Here is a 23,337-nt window from a genome sequence, read left to right as displayed (position 1 = left end):
ACCAGTTATTGGCTGAGGTATTTTGAGATCTAACTCCTGGCTAGTCTTTAATCCATTTAATGAGAACCATATTGATTATATGTCATTCTGGTTTCTAAATCAAAATGCCTTATAAAAGCCTCAGAATATCAATCCAAACTCTAACCATTATCTGCCAGCTTATGGTCTCATTTGAGCAATCAAATACATTTGACAAACTGTCTTTTCTCTAAATGTGTATCAGTATTAGTCATATTTACATGTTTCATTCTCTATCAACTTTTTCATTACTTTCCCTCTGACTTAGAATTATCCTAATGATCCAATTTAATAATTTGAAATATTGACATAACAGTAGTTTTTTCTAGTCCTCTGGAATTTCTCCACTGTATCGACACTGATTACAGCAGCCAGCCAGATGTTCAGAATTTCCTGGTGGGATGTTCAGAGAATTCCAGCTGAAATATCTAGGATAGATAGCAGCTGGCTGCCATTTAACATTGTTTTGGATTAAAGGTTGATGTATTAACCAGCGTATCTTCATAACACTGGTGCAAGAACTGCAGTCAGAACCATTGTAGTGTCTTAAATCCTTCTTTCCAAATCTCTATCCCTACATTTAATTTTTTTGGGTTGTTTTTGGCCATGTCAGCATCCCCAGAGTCTGGAAAGGGAACACTGCAAGCATGTCATATATGACACTGAAAAAATGCTGAAGAAAAATCTCACTCATTACCACTTAATTTCCTGAACTTCCAGCAGTTTCAGTGATGCTGATGAACACATCCTTAGTATGAACCTAATAAATGCAGGAAGGTTCATTAGTTAATTAATTCAGAAATTAACTATACAAAGGAAGATTTGATAAAAGTTCAAAAAACATTGCTGCTTCTCTGAATGTAAATAGTTTAAACTTACTGTGATATCTTTTCATATATATCCAGAGTGGGTTGAGCCTGCATTGAACTTAAGGTTTTGTGCAAGCACTAGGGAGTAGATGAGGCAGATTATGTCATCATGAAGACAGCAAATTCATGAGAAAAGTAGAAAGCTCAGAGAAAAACACAGTAAAAAATAGCAAAATCCCTTTGAAAATTGAGTGAAAATTAGACTGTGAAAATTTTGTAATAGTGCATGGGATATGAAAACATAAAAATTCAGGAATTAAACTACAGCTCTGGAAATCTTCTCCCTTCTTCTGTCCTTTAATAACAATGTAAATTGGGCATCAGCAGATTCTCCCCATTCTAGATTATCCCTTCAGGCATTTTTGAAGGCTGTCAACTCTCTCCATGTCATTAGAATTAGGCAGAGCCCACACTCAGAGTGGTCATTCCTTCAGAAGACTGCCAGGCTTCAGGAGATGTTACATTTGTTACATTCTTCCGAATAAGTAACATTCCAAATAGATTAAACACATTAAAATAATGGGAGTATATCAGGAATGTGCAATCTAATCCAATATCTTGCTATTACTGCAGCAGATGGCTGCTAGCCAGAAATTTTACATGTGATGTAGACCAGCCTGTAGCAATATTCTAGAAAACAGAGTAAACTTGCTGTTTATTCTACTGCTGTTTTCAATTGCTGACTTCCTTTTCTACACTCATGCCAAAAATATTAAAGGAAATATTTTTAATTTTTTGTAAACTATGGTTTATCAGAAGCATGAAAAAACCCCATTATGTATTAAAAAGCTTTTTACATTACAGATAATTTGTTCAAGATGCTAATCCACATTAGGCCCATCAGCATTCAGAGAACAGGATCCACCCATCCATGTCTCATGGACTTTTATACCCTCACCAAAACATGGGGATAAAGGATGCCTCATTACTCAGATCCTTCACTAATACAGGTAATACAGGTACAGCTTCAAACCAGTAAGAAATGGAAGTTAGGGAATAGAATCACTGTGGATAAAACATTTAAAAGAATTCCAGTTATTCTCAGGTAATTAGGTTTCCTTTCTGCACAGGCATCCCCCTTTAAGGGGTCAAAATGCTGTTTTGGTTCTCTTTAATTTACACAATAAGTTCAATTTAAAAGAATTAATAATAATAACACTAAAATAACAATAACAACAACGATAATGCTAATGATGATAATAATAATAATAACAGTAGGACTTTATAAGCCTAATTTTTTCAGGAAAAATATTGGTACTTAGGACCGCTCTTTAGCTGATATAGTTTAGGAACTTAATTTAATTGCTCTTTTTTGGAAGGATAAAAATTGCTTCATAAAGGAACTTCAGGGCATTTTCAAATCTTGTTCCATTTTATTTTACATTCTTTAAAGACACACCATTTCTCTCTCAAAGAATGTACAGTCTAAACTGCCACACTATAGAGAAAAATGCAACGTAGATTAATATTGCATTTACTTCACCACAAATTGTAGGTATAATCTATAAAATGTTCAAGCTCTTTGTGCCATAATGAACTTCATGATTATATAGAGACTGTAAGAATAATTCATTTTTGATTGGAATAAAATTTAGTGCTAAGAGCTGAAATTTGTCTAAAACTCCCTACTCACTTAAACTAATTCTTTTGCTAAGTATATGAATGACATCATCTTCTAAAGCATCCAGCACCTCCCAATGTCTTAAGTATGCACTTTCCTAAGATCTAGAAAGGCCCACACAGCTTGACAAATATTTAAAATACAACTAGCTTTAGCAAACTAACTTTAGATAATCATATTTTTTTAAAAAAAAACATTTTGGCTACTGCCTCTCCATTTATTCACAATCTGACAATTAGACAGATTCTTATCTCTGGCTAAGGTTCAAATCTGGTCTATTTTTTCAAGAGGATTCTAGCTCTCTCAATAAATAAAAAGACTCTTCCTGGTCAGAGATGAATTATGGGTCAAACATATTTAAAATAAAAAGGTTTTAATATTTACTGAAATAAAGGAGTTGATGTCTCCAGTTCTTGTTGTTTGAATGTTATTATTTCTATAAATGTGCACATTTTCTTCTTGGTATTTAAAGTTTACATATCAGACCTCTACTCTTGCCCTAGTGTTTAAAAAATAGGTTCAGAAAGGATCTCAGTAAGTTATGCAGTTCACTCATCTGGTCCACTAACAGTTTTACTAAAAGCTGTTTTTCAGACTTCTTTTTTATTTGCAGAGACTTTCTTAATAGCCCAAGACAATCTATTTCAGTGAGTCACAGCCCCCTCAATCCTCAGACAATCAGTCATGTTTGAGCCTTGAAACCTAAAGGTGTTACTTCTTGTCCTAAACACTATAAACACTGAAAGCATTATTCTGATTACTCTTTGAAACAGTCTCATTAGGTAACCTTAGAATATCTCACTCAAGTCTCATTTTCTCTAGACTAGGAAAAAATCTTTTTGATTAATTTTGTCTTTCTCCTTCTCTTCAGGCCACATCATCAGTCTGACTGGTCTGTACTGTAATTCTGCAACCTGGGGGGTGGCATCTGAAATGAGAACCAGGATTTTGGTAATGACTGAATTAAATTATTACAAACCCACTGTCAAAAGATAGAGTTTTACTATTACTTCTCCACTTTTTTGACTGAAAGAAAGCTTTGTTAATATGAGTCAGATAAACTGGCAATACTACAGAATAATAAATTCTAGTAGGATGAATGTCATGATAAAAGAAAGGGGCATGCTAAGCCCATTTGAATGACTATATATAGGAGCAAGTTTTCACATCTGACTGGCACAGGGGACAAAATCTGCACTCTTGTGCAATAATTAATGTCAACTCTATCCTCAGTATTTTTGGTATGATACCTGCATTTTAAGCTAAGCATTACCTTTTGTTTTATATGCAATTAAAATGAAGATATTTTGATCTCATTCAAGGTGCAAAGGGTTCTGCTGATCCAGAGAGATGAGTCAGAAGTGACTCATCACCTGTTTTTTGGCAGGATGTTTAGAACATGGACAAATCACAAGGTGAATGGTGGGGATCATTTGAAACACCGCGGTCTCTCACCAGTACTTGAAGGCTGGACTGGTTAAATGTTACTTTTTTTCCCCCTCCTTTTGAAACCCCACAGATAAACCAGCAGACAGAAGGTTTCACCTCACTAGGAGATTTTCACTCCATGAGATTCCAGAGGACAACACTCTGCCAGGTAGCACGGTCTGTGTAGTGCAAGCTACCACAGACACCAGTTGCTACCAGCTGTGATCTCTGCAAGTCCAGAAATCAAAAGATGACTCCTGGTGCAGAGATTCCAAAAGAAACCTTCCTGTCACACACTTCTGGATGTGTTGTGCCCTTTTTGAAGGGTGTCTGAAGTGTCACACAGAACCAAGTAAGTGTGAATCACATACCTAAAGCCAAGGGCAATGGAATGTTTATCCTGTAGCAGCTTTCTTTCCTCTTTCTTCTAGAAATGTGTTGTTCCTTCTCATTAAGCAGAGGACAAATAAACTGATTGCATATAGCCCTATTAAACTAAGATCAGATAGGGAGCAGTTACAAATTGTGTTCTTTTCTCAGCTTCATCTCAGGGAATCCACAGTATAATTTAATGGCAAATTAAAGGCTCACTTCAGAAGATATCAAAGGGAAAATTCCTCTTTGGAAAAGTGAAAGTAATTAATTTCCTCATTTGCCTTAACATAGACACGAATGAAGCAGCACATTGTCCAGAGACACAGTTCTGAAGAGAGCTGGAGGAAGAAAGCAAAATAGATACTATCTTGATTATACTTTTTGTACCTCATTTAATCAACTTCTTATATTAGTTTTATCTCATCTAATCTTTATTGGCCACTGAAGGATCAATTTCCTAAACCTTGTATCACAGCTTGAGTTGTGATAATTGCATCATTATTTCCATTACCATTTTCATTTCATTTCTAAAAACCCTTGTATTCTGAACTGAAAAAGACATACTGTCTATATAGTATTTTGAATACCAACTGGCCTGAGGCAATAAACAGTGTCTCTCTTCTGAATATCTTCAGTATGTTTGTGTGTCTGTGCCATCCTTGCCTCTTTCTAGTCCTCATCATCCGAGCTAATTCCATCCTATTAGCCCAAAACATCTCTCAGACTGGGATTCCTGCTCTCACCATTGTAAGTATGAGACACTTAACAATTCTGCACATCTCAAATGATTTTTTGGACAAAAGAGGAAGTGCTGCCATGTGAATGTTGGTGCCACAGAGAATCACAGGATGGGTCAGGCTGGGAGGGACCACCAGGGTCATCCCTGCTCCAGCAGGGTCATCCCAGAGCAGATGGCACAGGATTGTGCCCAGATGGTGCTGGAGTATCTCCTGTGAGGGGGACCCCACACCCTCCATGGGCAATAACATGCTCTGGATTACCTCAGATTCTGTCTATGTTTCCAAAGGATCCAGAAGCCAAGATTCAACTACATCTACACAAGGAGCCAGCACCAAAGCTAAAGCTTTGAGCTCTTGAATTCTGCTAACTCCTTTTGCTGAGTCACCTGCCACTGGTCATGGTTAAGACTGGATGTAAATACAAAGAAATGCTTCTATGCACAGAGCAAATCAGGTTTTACACAAGCTTCATTAGTCTGGACTTACCTTAAGCAATGCCACACCATTCCTTTCATTCTGAACCTTGCACTCACTGTTAACTTTGGAGGAAGTCATGGAGGAAGAAGTCACAGGAGGAGGTACCAGGTTTTTCATTTTGAGTGGTTTAGCATCTCCTTCACATCCAGAGGACTCCACAAGCTCAGAGAGAATTTTGTCCTTATAGAAAACTTGGTAGGTTCTAGTTCTGTATGTATGGGCACAAGTAATCCAACACACGTTGTAAAATAAGGCAATAAGAGGGGAAACACAAACCTGAGAAAATTACACATAAAAGTTGTGTTTCTGTGTGGCATAAACTTCAGTGTAGGCTAATTTAGTCCACTTCTTGGAAAAAAAAAGAAGAAAAAGCAAAAAACAAGAGGTAGTGTTGTGTTAGAAAGTGTTTTAAGTGCGTTCCTTTGTGTGGATTTCAGCACCACTTGGCATCCCCTGGCAGCTGTGAATTACTGAAGTGTGATCACAGATTTAAGAATGATGTGCCTTACATGGAGAGACGTTATTTTGGACAACAGCTCAATCAACATTCAGAGGACCCTCCATTACCATTTTTGACAGAATTAAGACACCTTTAGCCACACCCACTTCTGCAAACATTCCCTGAACCTGCCTTTTTCCAGTCTTTTCCCTTTGCTCCTAGAGTAACAATTGGTCACTGTGCACACATAAAAAACAGGCACTTTAGAGTGGATTTAGAACACATCCATAATTAAAATGTATCTTTGAAGCAAGCTGTTGTAACTTGGAAATATCTAATTGGAAATACATATTGGCATTATAGTTTATTAAACACTGAGGTTTGCTGCTTGTTACTGGATTTTAAAATTCCTTCAATATCCCTGAAGAGTTTAAAAGAAACCTGAGATAAGAAAGTCACCACATCTAAGTCCTGCCAATGCTCTAGTAAAATATAAAATCTTAATTTTTACCCTGTTACACTTTTGCTATTTTTTAAATAATGACATTTTAAGGGAAATTAAAAATGGAAACTTGTCATGTAAAATAATAGAACAGTAACTTCAGACAAACTAATTAGTATCATTTTTTCAGATAAAGCAAAATGATATTAAACAATATTAAAATGACGTTTTATGTACGCAAACACACTATCTAAACACAAAATGCTGAGAATACAGCAAACTGAAAGAATCAGAATTTTTCCATTCTTCACATTATCTGTAAGAAGAATATATGATCAAAGAAATGTAAAATACAGGTGTAGGATCAGTAAGTGCCAGCTTCAATAGTGCAACATTTTATTAATGACAGAAACATCTGGTTTAACACTGCTCATGTTACAAAAAAACTGCAGTGATAGTGATAATGGCAGCAAAGGGGAGTTTGGCACTGAAGATATTGCAAAAGCACATTTCAGTGGTCTTTTAAGTGCATCAACAAAAGGCTTATTAGTGAAAAATGCAAAAAAAACCAACCCCAAACCTCTCAGTTATTTAAACTAACTGGCCAATGAAACAGAATGAACTTCTATGTAAAATAGTGTAATACAGTTTACACAAGGTTATCTTTTTTTTTTTTTCCAAGACAATTGATGCAAACACAAATATGCTGAGACACATTTAGAAATAGCACACGTGCATTTGGGTTTTATTCAGTTCTACTACACAGCATTTAAAGGTTTAGTACTAAAAGGAGCACTTTTAAAACTAGGCTTACCTGTGGCTTGCTTACCTGTAGCCTTATTTATGACTTTTTTGGTTTTTGTTTGTTTGTTTACAAATTAGACCTACAATGGTAGTGTTTCTAAAAATACATTGGGGTGGAATGTGTAAGTTTGTTATTTTAAAACTCAACAATCTAAAATGCAGTACAGTACAGTGATTTTTATCTTGTATCAGGCTTTACACAAAGTTTCCACCTTCTGATTTCCATATGTGTATTTCAGGATGTAGATCAAACTTGAAGGTAATAAAAGCTGTGTTTGTGATGGAAGAAAAAAGTGTGGGGCAAATTAAAATAGCCTTTTTGAAACAGTAGTTTATGTATTTTTAAAAAAAAAAAATCTTTAATTCTCCTAAAGCTTTACATACAAAGAATAAATGAGATATGATCTTGTTTCCTTAAAATTTAATATGGGAAATGGGTGCAAGATAAAAATCTATGATGTGGTTGACTTGTTTTTAAACATGAACCTGAGTAAGGGCAGGAAATACAACATTACTTATGACTAAAAGAATAAAATTCCTTCATAATTTAAGTAGCTGAACAGGTTTTTAATGTTCTACCACAAAACAGGCAAGGCAACAGATGAGAATGGCCTTGTATTCAATGAATTATCATAAACATCCACTGCAAACCTGAATATTTTCTGCAAAAATAAAACATCAGATTATGCACAATAATAAAAAGCATCAGAAATAGATGCACCTGGATTTTCTTTCCTCCTTTTAAACCACAAATATCAGAATTCAGCATTTATGTCACAGTCCTTGAACGGTTGCTCTGAGATGACTACATGAAGCACACTACTGCACTAAGTAGACACCCCACAACAGGCTTGCACTGCAGCAGTAACATCGTTTTCATGTAGGCACAGACTTTTTTTTCTCATTCATGTTCAAAAACAACATGAAATAAGCAACTCAAGACAACATTAGGATTCATCCCGCGGTTCCTTGTTAGCGAAAAGTTCTTGCCACTTTGGTAATCAAAGTCACTGAATGTTTGTTTTGTTTTATTTTTAAAAACTGCAGGTACCTCAAGGAAAAGAAGAGTTCCATATTCAGCAAGGCAGCATTATATCAGGATATTTTATACCAACTAAGGCATAAAGAACTTTGCATCAGGGCGTACAATACTCGATCTCTGAATAAAGTTCCATATTCTGTGTGGCGAAAGTGCATAGGAGTGGGATTCCACCAGAGTAAAAAGAATCCTCTCACAGTATTAAGGCCTTTCGATTTTATGTGAACTGCGTCGGGCTGAAGTCAGCACAGTGGAAAAAAACTTAGGCTGTTTTTTTTAAATTTCTGTTTTTTCAGCAGAAATACAAACTGGACACCACCGGAGTTCCCTTAGCATGTCTTGTCTTCTCCTAGTTGTCGTTCATCGTCTTCATCAGCTTCCTCAATAACCTGAATGTCATCTGCTTGAGGTAAAGATGAGATTTCAGTCAGCAGGTTGGCTCCTTCTGCTTTGTTTTTTTCTTCCTCTTCGATCACCTTCTTCCATATTTTGTGATTTTCACTGAGGTGGTGTATTAGCTGGCAAAATATCCGTCTACCTTTTTTCCTTTGAGCTTCTGTAAAAAAGGATAAGCATATTGGATTGTTTGACATTCTGAGTAATTGTATTTTACACATACAAAACCAGTGGCACATTGCAAGAGAGATGTAAATTTGAGCAAAGCACATGGATGATTATTCTGAATATTTAAACAGTGGCATGGCAAAAGATATCAACAAGTTTCTGTTTTAAACTGCAAGTCTCCTGGTAGCAACTAAATTTTTATTAAGAGAAGAAAAATGTATGAAGCAGCATAAAAGCAAAATCTACAAGATTTGTACTGCACAACCTCAACTCTCACTGTTATGTCTGAAGCTACTGGAGGACAACTAAGCACCGAGTCAAACACAGGAACTTACTTAAAATAAGATCATCTTCCATTTCTTCATCATCACTCTCTAACTGTGCACCATCATCATCTTCAGTGCTTTCTGCATCCTCCTCCTCCTCATCAACCCACTGCCCTGGAAGCAACCCAGCTGCATTGTAGGAATTACAAAGGGGGCCAACTATGTGAGTGATGAAAGATTCCTGCAGTTTCGCAAGCTGTGGAGAAGAACGATCCATGAAGGGGCTTATAGGTAGTCCAAGACTTGCCTCCTCATCACCCTGAAAAAGAAATGAGAAAAAACTTATCAGAATTTCTCACAAAATTAGCTTTAAATTGTTATTTTAAAAATTGCTTTTAATGAAGCGAGTAACCTCCAGCTTCCTCACGAGGGGAATCGCGTGGAGAGGCACCGATGTCTCCAGTCAGAGGTGGCAGCACCCAAGGGAAAGGCATGAAACCGTGCCAGGGGAGGTTTAGGCTGGATCTCAGGAAAAGGTTCTTTCCCAGAGAATGGCACTGGAATATCTCCCCAGGGCAGTGGTCACAGCCTGACAGAGCTCAAGGAGCGTTTGGAGGGTGCACTCAGGCACAGGGTGAGACTCTTGGGGTGTCCTGTGCCGAGCCAGGAGTTTGGCTTTGATGACCCCTGTGGCCCCTTCCAACTCAGGATATTCTGTGATTCCATAAACCATCACATGGATTGTATCTCTTTACTGGGGAGGATACAGACTAAGTGAACTGAAATTAAGCCAGTTTAAAATAAAGACACATTATGGCTCAGACTTGCACAGTCCATAATCCTCCCTCCAGTTTGTGTCTGGATGGAGAACTAGTTCTGCTGGTGCTTCTATTCCTTTGCCTTTACAGGATGGCTTCAGAGGAGGCGGAGATTCAACTTCAGCTGCTGAGCTGCTGAACAGAGAAAGTGTCAGAGTCACCAGCCACAGCAAGGCCTGCTGGTAATGGCATCCCCTGCAATGCCACAGAACAATGAAATGAGCTCTAACATCCAGAGTAAAGTGGTTTGTTTTGTTGTTTTGGTTTTTTCCCCCATTTTATAAACTGGAGGAGAAAAACACTGAACAGCTGCTCATTGAAAAATGTGAGCTACGATTTCAGCACTTCCATGGACCTGATAGTTTTAGAGCTGAACATTTTCAGTCTTGTGGATTTTGTACATATTCTTTCACCTAGAAACACATCTGTGAACTTAACTTCCAAAAGTAAAAGATGTTATTTTGATTTATCAGCATCATCCTAAGGAAAGAAGCTCTCCCCCTCAAAAATCCCCTAATATCTGAAAAATGGAGAATATTGGCTGGAAGCTTGTTTTCTAACACAATTATTAGAAACTAAAAGATCATGCTAGTAAGCTACCTGTGAAAATATATTTCAGTATTCAGAATGAGAAAATGGATATACCTTACCTGAAGATTTAAAACGAGGAACAAAGCTCAATTTACTTAAACCACTGGCAAAACAAAGAAACAATTATCTGCCCATCATTAAAAAGAGAAAATTGCTCTTTCCATACCCACCTGTTCATAAAATTCATTGACAATGCCTTCAGTCCATTTCAGGTGCAGGTCTCTGACTTTGGCTGGGCCATTAATATCAGCCAGTTTGATGCATATTTGACAGGCCAGCAGGCGATCGTTCTCATTGCTCCATTCTATGCCATTGCTGTTCATGTCATTGACCTGGGGCAGGCACAGACATCCAGTTAAAACTCTTCAGCCATGGGCTTATTAGGCAATCTACAAACAATCTACAGCTGGTTTGTACAAAGGAAATACTCTATTTGCATTTTAACAGCTTAAATTTCAATAATATAAAACTTTAAATGCCGATAATTAAAACTAACAGTTACTGAGAAGCGATGATGACATCGGTGTATCAAGACCAGATCAGTGCAGAGACTAAAGTGGAACAAACCTTGGCATTAAATTCTGCAAGAAAATCAAAATGCTTCTTGAGGTCTGTGGCAAGGATTGCTTCAATCACCAAGAAACGAAAGCGCTTGAATTCTACGTGATCAAGGTTCGATAAAAAGTTGTATTCTGGTCGTGATAAGAAAAGATTCCAGGCAGATGCAGCATGGTGATTTTCTAAGACTGATCTGTCATTGTAGAGAACAGCCTACAGGAATGAAACAAACAATGAATCATAAATGACACAGTTTTAAAGTTGTAATTAAATATTCTGAAGTTTAAGGGTTAATCAGAAACAACATTAGGTAAAAATAAAAAAAAACTTAATTATGTTTCATCTTTTAATTTTGGGATTAAAGTGACACAAAAAAGACAGATGAGGGAAACACCCCCACCAGACTTAATAATTAGCAAAATTCTTTATTTCTTTAAAAGTTCTTAACAATGTCTTAGTGACAGCTACATTCAGACTGGAGGCGCTCATGCATAAATCACTTGAGATTTTGCACAGTGTATGTGTGGAGCACTGTGTTTCACATCACACAGTGATGAAAAAAGGAAAACAAGGTAAAAAAATAAATCTAAGTATGTGCTTTTAATCCCTCATAATTGTGCTCGAAAAACTAAAACAACAAAAACCCAAACCAACAAAAACAAAGAAATAAACATAAAACCAGAACAAACTAAAAATCCCACCACAAAAACGACTCCAAAACACACAAGAGCTGTCATAATGGAAAACGGTGCAAAGTATCACTGGTTTTCAAAGGGCTATGTTTAACACTGATGCAGAAATTTTAACTGAAAATGAGCTAACTGAAACATAAAAACAGTAGCAGACTTTATTCACAGTTTCCATGGTTATATAGAACACCCTAGAAAATAATGAATCCAATACAGGTTAAACAGAACTTGAAAAAAAACTTCATTTTGCCAATGCTTTTTTCAGTTTTTCAAAGAATGCTTGTAATTTTGAACCTTGGTGATGGATGTCTGTGTTGCTTGGTTTTGTTCCTCCTTGTATGATTTTTTCAGCAGAAATACGTAAGTGCCTACATCCTAAATTCTCTTTGTAATAATGAGTTGTTGAAAACTGATTGGAAAGTTCACTTTCAAAGTCTTTATCTCCTAAGAAGCTGTACTAGTTTCTCATCTATTGTTGTTGTTGATGTTCTTATTATTTAAGTTTCTTGTCTGTAACTTACAAACAGCCATCATAACTGCTTAAACAGACCTAGGGCCAGCTCTCTGTGAAATAATCCTTTACCCTGCTCTGGTTTATGTTGTTGTTTTCAATTTTGCAAACTGAAAGTTGTTTCTACATGCATGCACAACCAGTACATACAAAACACATCAGAATTTAACAGGAAAGAAAACCAAAAATATTACACAAGTATAGTACACATTGATTTCCCCATTTCTTAAATTGGGCCTTAAATACTTAAATCCTAAACAATTTACTTAGGGATACTTTAGGAAAAAAAATCTTTCTACTGATTTCAGGCAAAACCAAGTAATTTTCTGTGTGAAGAGGTTCTTACCTGAGGTGCATTTGTGGCCACTAGAAAAGCATTTGTACGTCCAGGATGATCATAGTCGTGCATGGCAGCTGCTACATACAAAGCCATCAATTCCAAAGCAGGAATGTTTGATGCCAGACAACCATAACTGTCATCAGAAATAGGACAGCTTTTTGAAGAAGTGTAGCTGACCTGAACTGGGGCGATTCCACTAGCTTCATCTAAAAAAAACCAAACATTTGATTAAATTTTTTTTAGAACAGTATTACATTCATATTTGTAACTATGTTGTAAATACATATAAACAGCCAGATGTTGTTGCAAACATGGTGTAGTTATCCTTCCTGTCATGAAGCTGAATAATTGGCAAAGAATTACATTTTAAAAAAGAAAATGTCATAATAATGCTTACAGATAAACTAACAATTCTGAAAAAAAAGTTGAAGTGCCATTGAGTTGCAAATTTGTGGTACTAACAGAGCACTCTACTGTTTGTCTCCAACCTGAATTAGTCCAAGAAAAGATTACTCAGCACATTCCTTAATATTTCTATAATTTTCCCATTCCTTGAACTTGCATACCTACGGGAAAACCTGGAGGGGAACAGTGGAAACTACTGCAAAAGGAATTAACTCCATTAATTTAGAAATATTTGCATGATAAGAAGATTCAGTTTTATTATCCTCTTTCCCATGGACAAAGTCACTACTTTAAAAGAAAGGAAAAGGAATAGCATTTATTTCATCAATGCATAATATAAAAGCATCTCCTTTGCCTTAATAGATTAAGCAAGGATTAAAAGCCTGAAAATATTTATACTGGAAGAGTTACCAAGCAGTAAGATTATAATTTCTTATAATAATTTTTCTTTTTTTGTAGAGAAGAATAAAATTATTTTTATCATTTTTCTCCATTTAAGTGTCCAGTCCCAACCCATTTAACACTTGGAGAAAGAAAAGACAATAGGGTGCAATCAATAGATATGGACACACTTGGAAAAAAGAGAAAATTCCAGCTTTTTAAAAGCCACATGACTTCTGTCTTGTCTTTTTCTACTACACATATAAAACAGAGTTCTTGGAGAGTGCTTGATTTCCCCTCTTCATTTTTCTGAAAAACAAACCATTTAGCATCAAAGCCTATGTTTGCAGCAATTTTTTTTTATCCTTTACTTACAGGATACAATTTGGTAAAAATGACAAATTCTAAATTTAACAGTTAGTTTTATGAAGTCACAGACAGTACAAAAGCAAGTTTCATTGGCAGTAACTTCACACAAATTTTGAATTTGGAGGTATTATTTCCTTTTCAGGGACACTCTTATGCAGTTACTGTTGGGGTAGTCACTTCAGTATTTCAAAATCTGCATCTGATACCTAACAGAGAATTCTAAAATATTAATTTTTCTACTAAAGCCATTAAGGGGAACTTCAATTAAGTTAAATACCTTGGTATTTTCTCCTTGGTCTATTTAACTTTCCAATAAAGTTAAGAAATATTAGCCTAATGTATTTCAAATGCTAAAAATACCCTGACTATGGCAGAATACAGAGGTTTCATTCAGCATAGAAAATTTATTAAGTGAACCAGTTTTCTTGGCTAACAAACTAACCATTACTCATCTAATAATTTTTCTAAAAGTCAATTGCATGATATTTCTGAACGGTGTGTGCTTTGTGATTCTTTTTTCTACTGCCTCATATTAAAGTACAAAAAAAAAAAAAAAGAAAAAAAAGAACAACAAAAAAAAAAGAACCGAGTCATAAGAATAATTAGATATTTTCTTCCAGAGTAATTTGGTTTACCTGCTGTAGTTTCATGATAACATTCTCCAGCAGAACAAAAATAACCTGTGTGGGTACATACCTATCTCAGCCTCCATTATACGCTCATTACGGATTTGCTGGAAGCCAGGAATGGGCCGTGTGGTCAGGTACCAGACTGCATGGAGCACATCCGTGGCATGGATACGATTGTGATCTGAAAATCAGAAAGATACAATTAAAAAAAACCCCATTATCTGAAATGCCATCAAAAGGAGAAATAAAAACAACCAAAAAAAAGAGAAACGTACAGAATGCTTTGTAAGTGAGATTTTATGAAATATGAAAGGAAAAGCAGAATTTTAAGTGTTAGTAGTAGATATGTGTATCACTGAACATTTTTAAGAAGGCAGTTAGATAAACATCAAATGTTGTCTATACACACTTCATCCTACTTGGGCCTCAGGAAGAGATTAAATGGCCTTTTAAATCAATAATGGTGAGAAACAAGCATAGCCTGCAATCTGATACCTACAAGCACCTGGGCAAACATCTGTGGAGTGGAGAAGTGTGGTTTTTTGTTTTGTTTTCCAATAAATTTGGCTGCCCTGCACAGCAAGGTGAATACCATCAAAATTCTCTATTTCCTTCTCATTTTATTAAGGACCTCACCCAAATTTCTGTTAAATCAGCAGCTCTCCTCCCACTGAGCTCAGTGCGTTTGATTCAACTCCTGATTCGAATTCTTTAAGATTACCGTCAAACTCCAAATGAACAAACCCAGTTTTAGAGCCCACCCGCTTTGTCCAGCTATGCATCAGACCCGTCCTAAGCTCTGCCAAGTGCATTCATCAAATGAATTAAATGAGCAGCCTACAAATACAAAAGCACCCAGCAAATTCCGTGTGTAACCAGGGAGTACCTACAGGGAATATCCCGGTAGCCGTTTTCTAGCGCACGGAAGTAATTCATGAATTCTTGAGTGGGGATTTTGAAGATCTCAAACAAGCCAGTGTCTTGAAACAAGGTGTAAGTTACCTAAACAAAGATCAAAATTAATTTAAGTCTGAAAGGTGTACCGATGCGTGTTCTGCTTTTTCAGCTTTAAAAATATTCTTGTTTTTAGAATTTTCTCTGCTGACAGGCATGGAAATCGCTGATATTCCACTAAAGATTATCAGAATTCTATTGTCATAGAGATCTATTTAATAATTTTTTAGCACATAAATGTGGATTTATATGATCCTCTCAATAAATAATAATAAAAGATTTTATTTCATTACTGATAATTCTATGCGCAGCTTTTTGCACAACAATTATGATTTTTAATAATATACCCCAAAATTTTTCATGAGGCTAAATAAGTCGCACTTTATTCCATTAGTGACCCAAAAAGAAGAAATTTATATTCTGACTTATTCAAAACTTCTAATTATTTAATTATAACAGCAGAGTCATTAATAATAAAACAAAACAAAGAGAAACAAACAACACCAACCCCTCAGTGCTGTGGTTGTTTTTGAGACTTTGGCAAAAAGGCCCTATTTTGTGTATTTATTATGATTTATCTTGAGTGTTTTTAACAAAATGAGCTGGTAAATAAAGAAGTATCTCCAAAAGGTACTCAGAATATCCATGTATGTATAAAAATCGTATATTATGGGTTACATGTAGAACTTAGCAAAGCCTAATCCCCCCAAAAGCTGCAAATATTAAAAATAAAAAAATTAAAAAATAAAAACAAGTCGCTTCTACTCATTTTTATAACTTTTTTTCCTAGACACAGGAGAGGAACAAGAAGTTCTGAAGCATGGGAGGTGCTCAGAGGAACAGGAGCTGCAAAATTAGGGGACATCACTGCAGAGTGGAAAACCAAGATACTGGAAATAAAACTGTTCAGTGGTCAGATCAGAACTGCTGAATCCACTCTAAAGAAGGGACAGAAGCTTCCAGATGACCTTGATGGGTGGGAAAAGCTGGGTAAGAGCAAACAGAATCCTACTCCTGCACCTGCCAGCAGTTTTGGCTTCAGCAAACACAAAACTGCACGGAAGAGCTTAGGGGTAAGTCAGGAAGAGATAAAAGGGACACGCAGAAAGCAGAATGGAAAAAAAATCTCACTGTTTGTAGGATCAAGAGGCAAAAGACTGCCCAAAAAATCACCTCCTTTCCCCCACAAGTGTGGTGTTGGCAGAAATATTTTACTGGAGTAAAGAAAAAAGCAATGGCTGGCAAACAGAGTAGTAATTCTGAAAGCAGGAGATAATTTTGCACGGGAAATGGCAGATTATGGCAAAAGCTAGTCAGTGTGAGTCTAACCTATCCACCCTGAGGATAAAATTCAGAAAAAACAAAGCACATTCTCTATAGATAAACCATTTTTCATGGTTTACAATGACATGGAGTGTATGAAAAGTCATATTTCTGCTTCTCAAGATAGCATTCACATAAATATTGACTGCAAAACTTCTTTATGGTTTAAATAAAGGACAGCTTTACATACCCTCCCTCATAAAATAAAGGACAACAAACCTGGCTAAGGATCCTTCCAGACTGATCTCCCATTTCTTTTACAAGGTCAAAAACTTGGAAGTTCCAATTGTTCATCTTCTCCATTAGTGAATCATGGGCTAATAACATTGTTTCTAATGTAGAACTCTGTTCCACCTGTATGAGATTAAGATACTTTATCATCTCTAAAATAACAATGAAAACCAATTTATCAGTTGTGTTGGCAAAAAAAGCCTTGAAAATGATAAATCATTAGTGAATTTATTGAATGGTGCTGCAACTATGGCTATGAGAAAATCATAAATCAATATCACAAATAGCTCACTTGAAGGCTTGAGCTTTCCTGTTTTGGGCAGCAGATTCCAGGGCTTTCTGAGAAGGTGCTAAATTTTCCTTCTTATTTATTTTTAAACAAGATGAATTAATAAAACAAAGCAAAAATATGCAAAAGCTAACTAAAGATTTACTGAGCTTTAAAAATAGGTTAATTGGACAAGCTTTAAAAACACCTGATGTATAAACCCAAAAAGTTAATAGCACTGTATTGAACACTCATTTGTAAGTCTCACTGCAACTGCTGCATCTTTCATAAACTTCCAAAAGACAACATTAGCCAGTCGGTGTTTGAGCATACCCTCTCAACATTAAATCCACAGAAATCAATATTGATCAACAAAAATTAATACAATCACAACCCTTGCTGTCATTTGCTAGTGACATTTATGCAAGATAAACAACTGTTCAACGAAAATTTGAATTCCACCCATGCACCATAACCCTTTAGAAATTGCTATTTTAGTGACATAAAGGCCTCTTCACAGCAAGTTAGAAATGATAAAGAAACACTGAATTGAGAAAAATTATTGCAAGTTTGTTGTTTTGGGTTTTTTTTTGCAATTACATGCTTACAAACAGTTTGTTTTGTGCTTGATCAATCATTTCCTTCCTTTCATCTTTCCTCTTCTCCGTATGGTGGAAAGATTCTTTGGAGGCATTAGCACTTGCAATTTCACCTTAAAGAAAACACATTCAGAAATACTAAATCAATAACTGATTTTTGAATTACTACTGTCTAATAATTTTGTAACTGATCATATGGATTTGTCACAGAAATATAAATAACAGCTCATTTCTAAACCATTTTATTTAAGAAATTTGCAAAAAAAGTCATAAAGGACAAAATTGATTAGACAAAAACTATTTGAAGATTAAGAAAAGCAAAAAGCATAGCTTTTATTTGAAAAAAATTGTTCAGTGATTAGTTTAGCTTAGTTGGTAGAGCTCTGGTTTCATACATGGAGTACAGAACTATAAAGGCATTAGTGGAAGCCTGTTTTAAAATCCTTACTATGAAGCAGGCAATATTTTGTCTTATTCTGATTATTCTAAAACACAAAACAAACTACAATACATATGTAGGCTAAAATATAGGAAAAAACATTATGTAGAAACAGTAAAATTTTAATTTAACCGGCTTAAAAAAAAAAGGCAAGAAACTGATATGAAGTATTTGTCTATTTTGAAATCCCACCTGATTTTCTGTCTCTGTATTCTGCAAAATCTGGTTCTGGTATTGGAACAGGCTTGAGTATCTGACGTCCACAGCTTACAGAACACATGAAAAATATTTACAATATTCAGTAATTTTCTTCTTTTTCTACTTCTGTCTTCTACTGAAAAATATCTGCAGATTACTTTTTTAAAAAAAAGTTTGTGAAGGCTCCTTCAACAATTGACCTGAGTATTTTCTTCTAAATTTGGCAGACATAGATTTAGTCTGTCCTTAGATAATAATAATAGATAATAGATAATAATCAACCATCACCTCCCTGAGACTTAGACCCCTGAATTATTAAAGTAGAGCTCATAATTAAGAAAGTATTCAGAAAAACAGAATCCAATCCCCAAGTAAGAAACCCTCCTTTTCTAAAATTCCATAGAATATTGTTCCTCTGCCATAACAGCTGCTGAGGATGGGCTGTGTCAAAGCAGTGACATACACTCAGCATCCTTTATTCTCCCCTGGATAACACAGTTACAGATCATTATGAGATTTATGCCCTTTTCCAATCCTAGTAGGGGCACAGGTCTTGATTTTTTAAATTTTGTTTTGATTTTAATTGCGTTCTTTTCGACCGATATGAAGTGACTGAAATGATAACAGAGTTCACAGTACCTGCTACACATATAACCTAGAGTTGTTTTAACTGGCTGCTGAAAATCTGGAGAGCTAGGTGTGTGTCCTGGAGCCTTGTGTATATTAATGCTTGGTTTGGTGAGGAAATCAGCGGTGTCAGGGAACTCCACAGGTGACCAGTTGCTGAAAGCCCCGCTGGAGACAGACCCATGGCTCGGTGACCCCACGGGGCTCAGGCCGGGAGAAGCACCTTCCAAAACAAACATTGCACGGGGTTCAGGTGACAACAAAGAGGTTGCTGTTTACAAAGGCTGGATTTAAACAACGAGGGACATGCTGATGTTATTTTAGTGCTGTGTTTACATGGAAAAAGCCCCGTGAGGTCCCATCCTGCTACTGCACAAACTGCGTGGTCCTACCTGCTCGTCTGGGACCCATGTGATGAGTCAAGGTCACAGAAGATGATCTTTGCTTTGGTATTGTCAGCAAGTTTGCACCAAAAGACCCATTTGAGTGAGATCCTTGGCTGAAAAAAAAAACAGTAAGGATTTTTTTTTTTCTTTGTTTCCTAGTTTGTCTTCCACTTTTATTAAATAAAATGCTTTTAAAATAGCTACACTGCCCTGTGACGGGTCCACCACCATTCAAGAAAGAGAGAATACGACAAAGCAGTCACATTCAAAACCAGCTAGAAAATAATTCAATTACATGAAATAAAAACTGCTGTGCATTGATTGAAAGCAACAAAAACCTTAACACAGTGCTAAAATGATGCAGTAAATACACCTTGTGTGAGAGGTTTTACTTTCTAACACGCTTCTTTCCTTGAACATTTGAAGCAGGCTGTTTCCTAACAGACCTGAGGATTGATTACATTGGAAAGACAATGAAAACCTTACACAGACACATAAATTTTGCGTGTTCAATTAATTGTTTTATTTATTATAAACTTATAACTGAAGCTGTTTTTTGACATCAAAGCGCGTCCTTAAGCTCAGTTACTCAATCCTGCCATCTGCTGTTGCAGGGACAAAATTTCACTCCACAATTTAAAATTCCATTTCCTTCAGTGAACAGAAATGCAATATCCAATTAAAAATACCTGTGTATGCTTTCTTCAAAGTGAAAATAGTTAATGTGAAACTATTTCTCTTCAGGAGGGGAAAACAGTGCTTACCAAGAGAGATTTAATCTTTTTTAAGCCGATTGCAAAAAAAATTCCAGCACAGAAATAATACTTGATCTCCCATCACTAGTTTAAACACATGAATGCGAAAAAAGAGCTCAAGAATAAACACGGATTTATTTCTGTGTATCTTCAACTACTGGAAAGGGTCCAGTGGAAGCCATAAAGATGATAAGAGAGGTCTGGAGCATCTCCCATACAAGGAGAGGCTGCAGGAGCTAGGCCTGGTTAGTCGAGAGAAGGCTGAGAGGATCTCATTAATGTATATAAATATCTCAAAGGAGGGCTAAGAGGATGGTGCCAGACACTCTTCTGTGGTGCACAGAAGGAGGAGGAGGAGGAGCAATGGCCATAAACTAAAACACGAGAAGCTTCACCTCAACGTGAGGAAGAATTTTACATTTTGAGCTTGTGTTTGAATGAGAAACCAAATCAAAAACCTGCATACAAATAAAACAGAAGTTCCCAAGAGCTGCTTTTGAGTAGTAAGGAAAGTGAGGAAACCCTCTGTAAACGGAAATTTGAGACTGCAGCAGGAGGGCTGAGCCTCAAACAGAAATCCCACGGTTGCTAAGGTTAAAGCAATTTCTCTGGTCCCTGGTTATTTCCAGTGGATGCAATAGGGGACACCAGACACCAAATCAGCATGAAAATATAATCTTCTAAGGACTACTACTGCTCAGGTTAGAGTCTTCAATTCTACTTCATGCACAAGCCACAATTAAGTTTTACAATGTAAACACTTAGAGATCATATTTTATTCAAGGGGGGAAGACCACTGAAAGGGCCAAATTATTTAAGTGGTTCACTTTAATATTAAATATAATACTGATAAGTAAATTCTTGGATGTGTGTATATAAATTTCCATCCACTATTACTAGTTACCAGTTATGAGCATAACCCATGTTTTCTTTTTTAAAAATGCATCTGTTATACTTTCCTTATTACCCATGTAGAACCATTTAAAAGAAAACCAACCCAAACAAAACAAAAAACCAGAACAAACAAACAAACAAAAACCCCAAACAAACAAACCCAACAAAACAAGGAAACAAAAACCACACACAGTTTTTACAGATTTCAGAAGCAAAGGCATTCATACATTTAAGTAAAATTAAAAGTGTGAATTTTCACTAATATAAAACATTACACAAAAAGAAAAAAAATAATTTTAATCCTAAATCAGAATGACATCTTAATTCTAGAAATAAAAGCTCTATTTGCACCATATTTACTAACAAGTGGAGAAGAGATTACTACCTTAATGTATCTTACACCTTGCTTGATGACTGGAGGAATAATAAGCCTTATAATACACACAACAGTGGCTGCCAACCACAAGAAAATTGTCTCACCTTTTTATTTATGTGTGGGTATGTGGAAGTTGGCAAGTGATACATATATTAAATAAAAAAGAAGGAGGAAATCAGTACAAGTTTAGAGACAAAACTAGTTTGTTTTGCAATCATTTATGTTGGACTTTTTTCATTTCCTCCCCAAGCTTATATCAAGGCCTACTTTTTATGACAGAGCACACTGTTTTGCCTCAGAACGACCTGATTTCTACTTAAGATCAACCAGAGTTACAAACCATAGTGCATAATTAACTTCTCCAGTTTATGCTGGCAGAATTTTGGAGACTTAGTTCACAAGACCTCACATGAAATGCTTCTGCTGCCAAGTTCCAGCCTTATTATTGCCCTTAAAAAATGCTGCTCAGTGCTTACCTTGGTGTGTTGTATTCCTGATGGGATCTCTTGCCGGCGTTACTGCGCTCCCATCTAGATGATGTTGATTCTATAGGTGACAAGCCAGAAACTCCTGAGGGTCGCCTCAGCTGTGGGGTTGGCAGGCTGCTCCTGCTACCCAATCCCTGTTGAGTAATTTCACCATGATTAAAATCCATGGAAGTGAAAGCAGATGTTAAAATTTTATAAAGAAGGGATTATTATTATTATTATTATTATTATTATTATTATTATTATTATTATTATTACTATCATCATTATTATCATTCTTATCATTATTATCATTATTATTATTAACATTATTAACAATATTATCATTAACATTATTGTCATTATTATATATTATATATTTATATATTATATAAAATAATAATAATAGATAGGTATTAATATGATATAAAATTCTATTTCATATAAATATTGTTTATTCTTATATGATGAGTTAACATAATTAAAATATTTTATTTTTAAATTTAAATATTAAAAATAGTAGTAATACAATAATAATAATTATTATTTATTGCTAATATTTCTAGCAAAATGTGATGTGGTACCTCACTACAGGTATGGTATCTTACACCAGCTGGGGATTTCCAAGGACAAAGGCAGGAGGTAAGAGTTGTGCATACACAGGGGTTTGCCTTGACAACTTTTAGTTGCCCAGACTGTGAAATCTGATAAAATCATGGCTGTTAATAACAGCAGAAATCCACCCAGCTGGCCAACATTCTACTGTCACACACAAGGAAATCTGGGACAGTTCTCAGGACAGTCCTGGTGGAAGTGGAGAGTGTTTCTGTTGCAGAGCAGCCTCGCAATGATTTCTGTCTCATATTTAATTATTTTTCTTCCTGAATACTGGGCAATTCACACTTCCAAGAAACCCAAGGGGAAGGACTAGCATCAGATAACCAGTTATGACTAGCCCATGGTCTGAAGCCCAGTTTCAGTTACATTCTGTTCCTTGTTGTTAATTCCTTTCCTAGGAAAGGAAGAGCAGGCAGCTCGTCACTGAATCATAGAATGGTTTGTGTTGGAAGGGACCTGAAGGATCCTCCAGTCCCAACCCACCCTGCTGTGGACAGGGACACCTTTCCCTGGAACAGATTGCTCACAGCCCCTTCCAGGCTGGCCTAATACCCAATCTAACCCTGCCCTCTTTCAGTTCTCCCTAATCCACTTCAAAATTATAATTAAACACACTTTGGAAGCCAGTCATAAAGATGTACATAATCCACAAGAAAAAAAATTTGGAGGAGACCTTTTATATTGAAAATCGGGGCAAGAGAGAATGGGAACCTTTCAAGATCATCCATTTTGAAGAAATACTTTCATAATATTTTCTCTGCTGTGTTGTAACCTGGAATTTTTGCTCACTTACCTGGTTTTTAAAACAAAAGAAATCTTTCTCTTGTAG

General features: G+C 36.0%; 1 protein-coding gene across 1 annotated transcript in view; it reads right to left on the bottom strand.

Annotated features, from left to right (window-relative positions):
• Positions 1-7,619: 7,619 nt before the first annotated feature.
• Positions 7,620-23,337, bottom strand: part of PDE3B (phosphodiesterase 3B) — an 82,043-nt gene continuing 66,325 nt past the window's right edge. The window contains exons 4-16 of the mRNA XM_014257911.2: positions 21,900-22,045; positions 19,405-19,511; positions 19,025-19,235; positions 18,380-18,453; positions 17,758-17,861; positions 16,870-17,004; positions 15,264-15,375; positions 14,441-14,554; positions 12,596-12,795; positions 11,059-11,262; positions 10,662-10,823; positions 9,152-9,401; positions 7,620-8,808 (exon numbers count right to left, since the gene is read on the bottom strand). Of these exons, the coding sequence (XP_014113386.2) occupies positions 8,582-8,808; positions 9,152-9,401; positions 10,662-10,823; positions 11,059-11,262; positions 12,596-12,795; positions 14,441-14,554; positions 15,264-15,375; positions 16,870-17,004; positions 17,758-17,861; positions 18,380-18,453; positions 19,025-19,235; positions 19,405-19,511; positions 21,900-22,045 (2,046 nt within the window). The 3' untranslated portion in view covers positions 7,620-8,581. The remainder of the gene's footprint in view (positions 8,809-9,151; positions 9,402-10,661; positions 10,824-11,058; positions 11,263-12,595; positions 12,796-14,440; positions 14,555-15,263; positions 15,376-16,869; positions 17,005-17,757; positions 17,862-18,379; positions 18,454-19,024; positions 19,236-19,404; positions 19,512-21,899; positions 22,046-23,337) is intronic.

The sequence above is a fragment of the Pseudopodoces humilis genome, chromosome 7, assembly GCF_049639895.1.
Source record: "Pseudopodoces humilis isolate 2021_Gansu_Grassland_sample_001 chromosome 7, ASM4963989v1, whole genome shotgun sequence".
NCBI classification, from domain to species: Eukaryota; Metazoa; Chordata; class Aves; order Passeriformes; family Paridae; genus Pseudopodoces; species Pseudopodoces humilis.
This window is presented reverse-complemented; position numbering and strand designations above follow the sequence as displayed.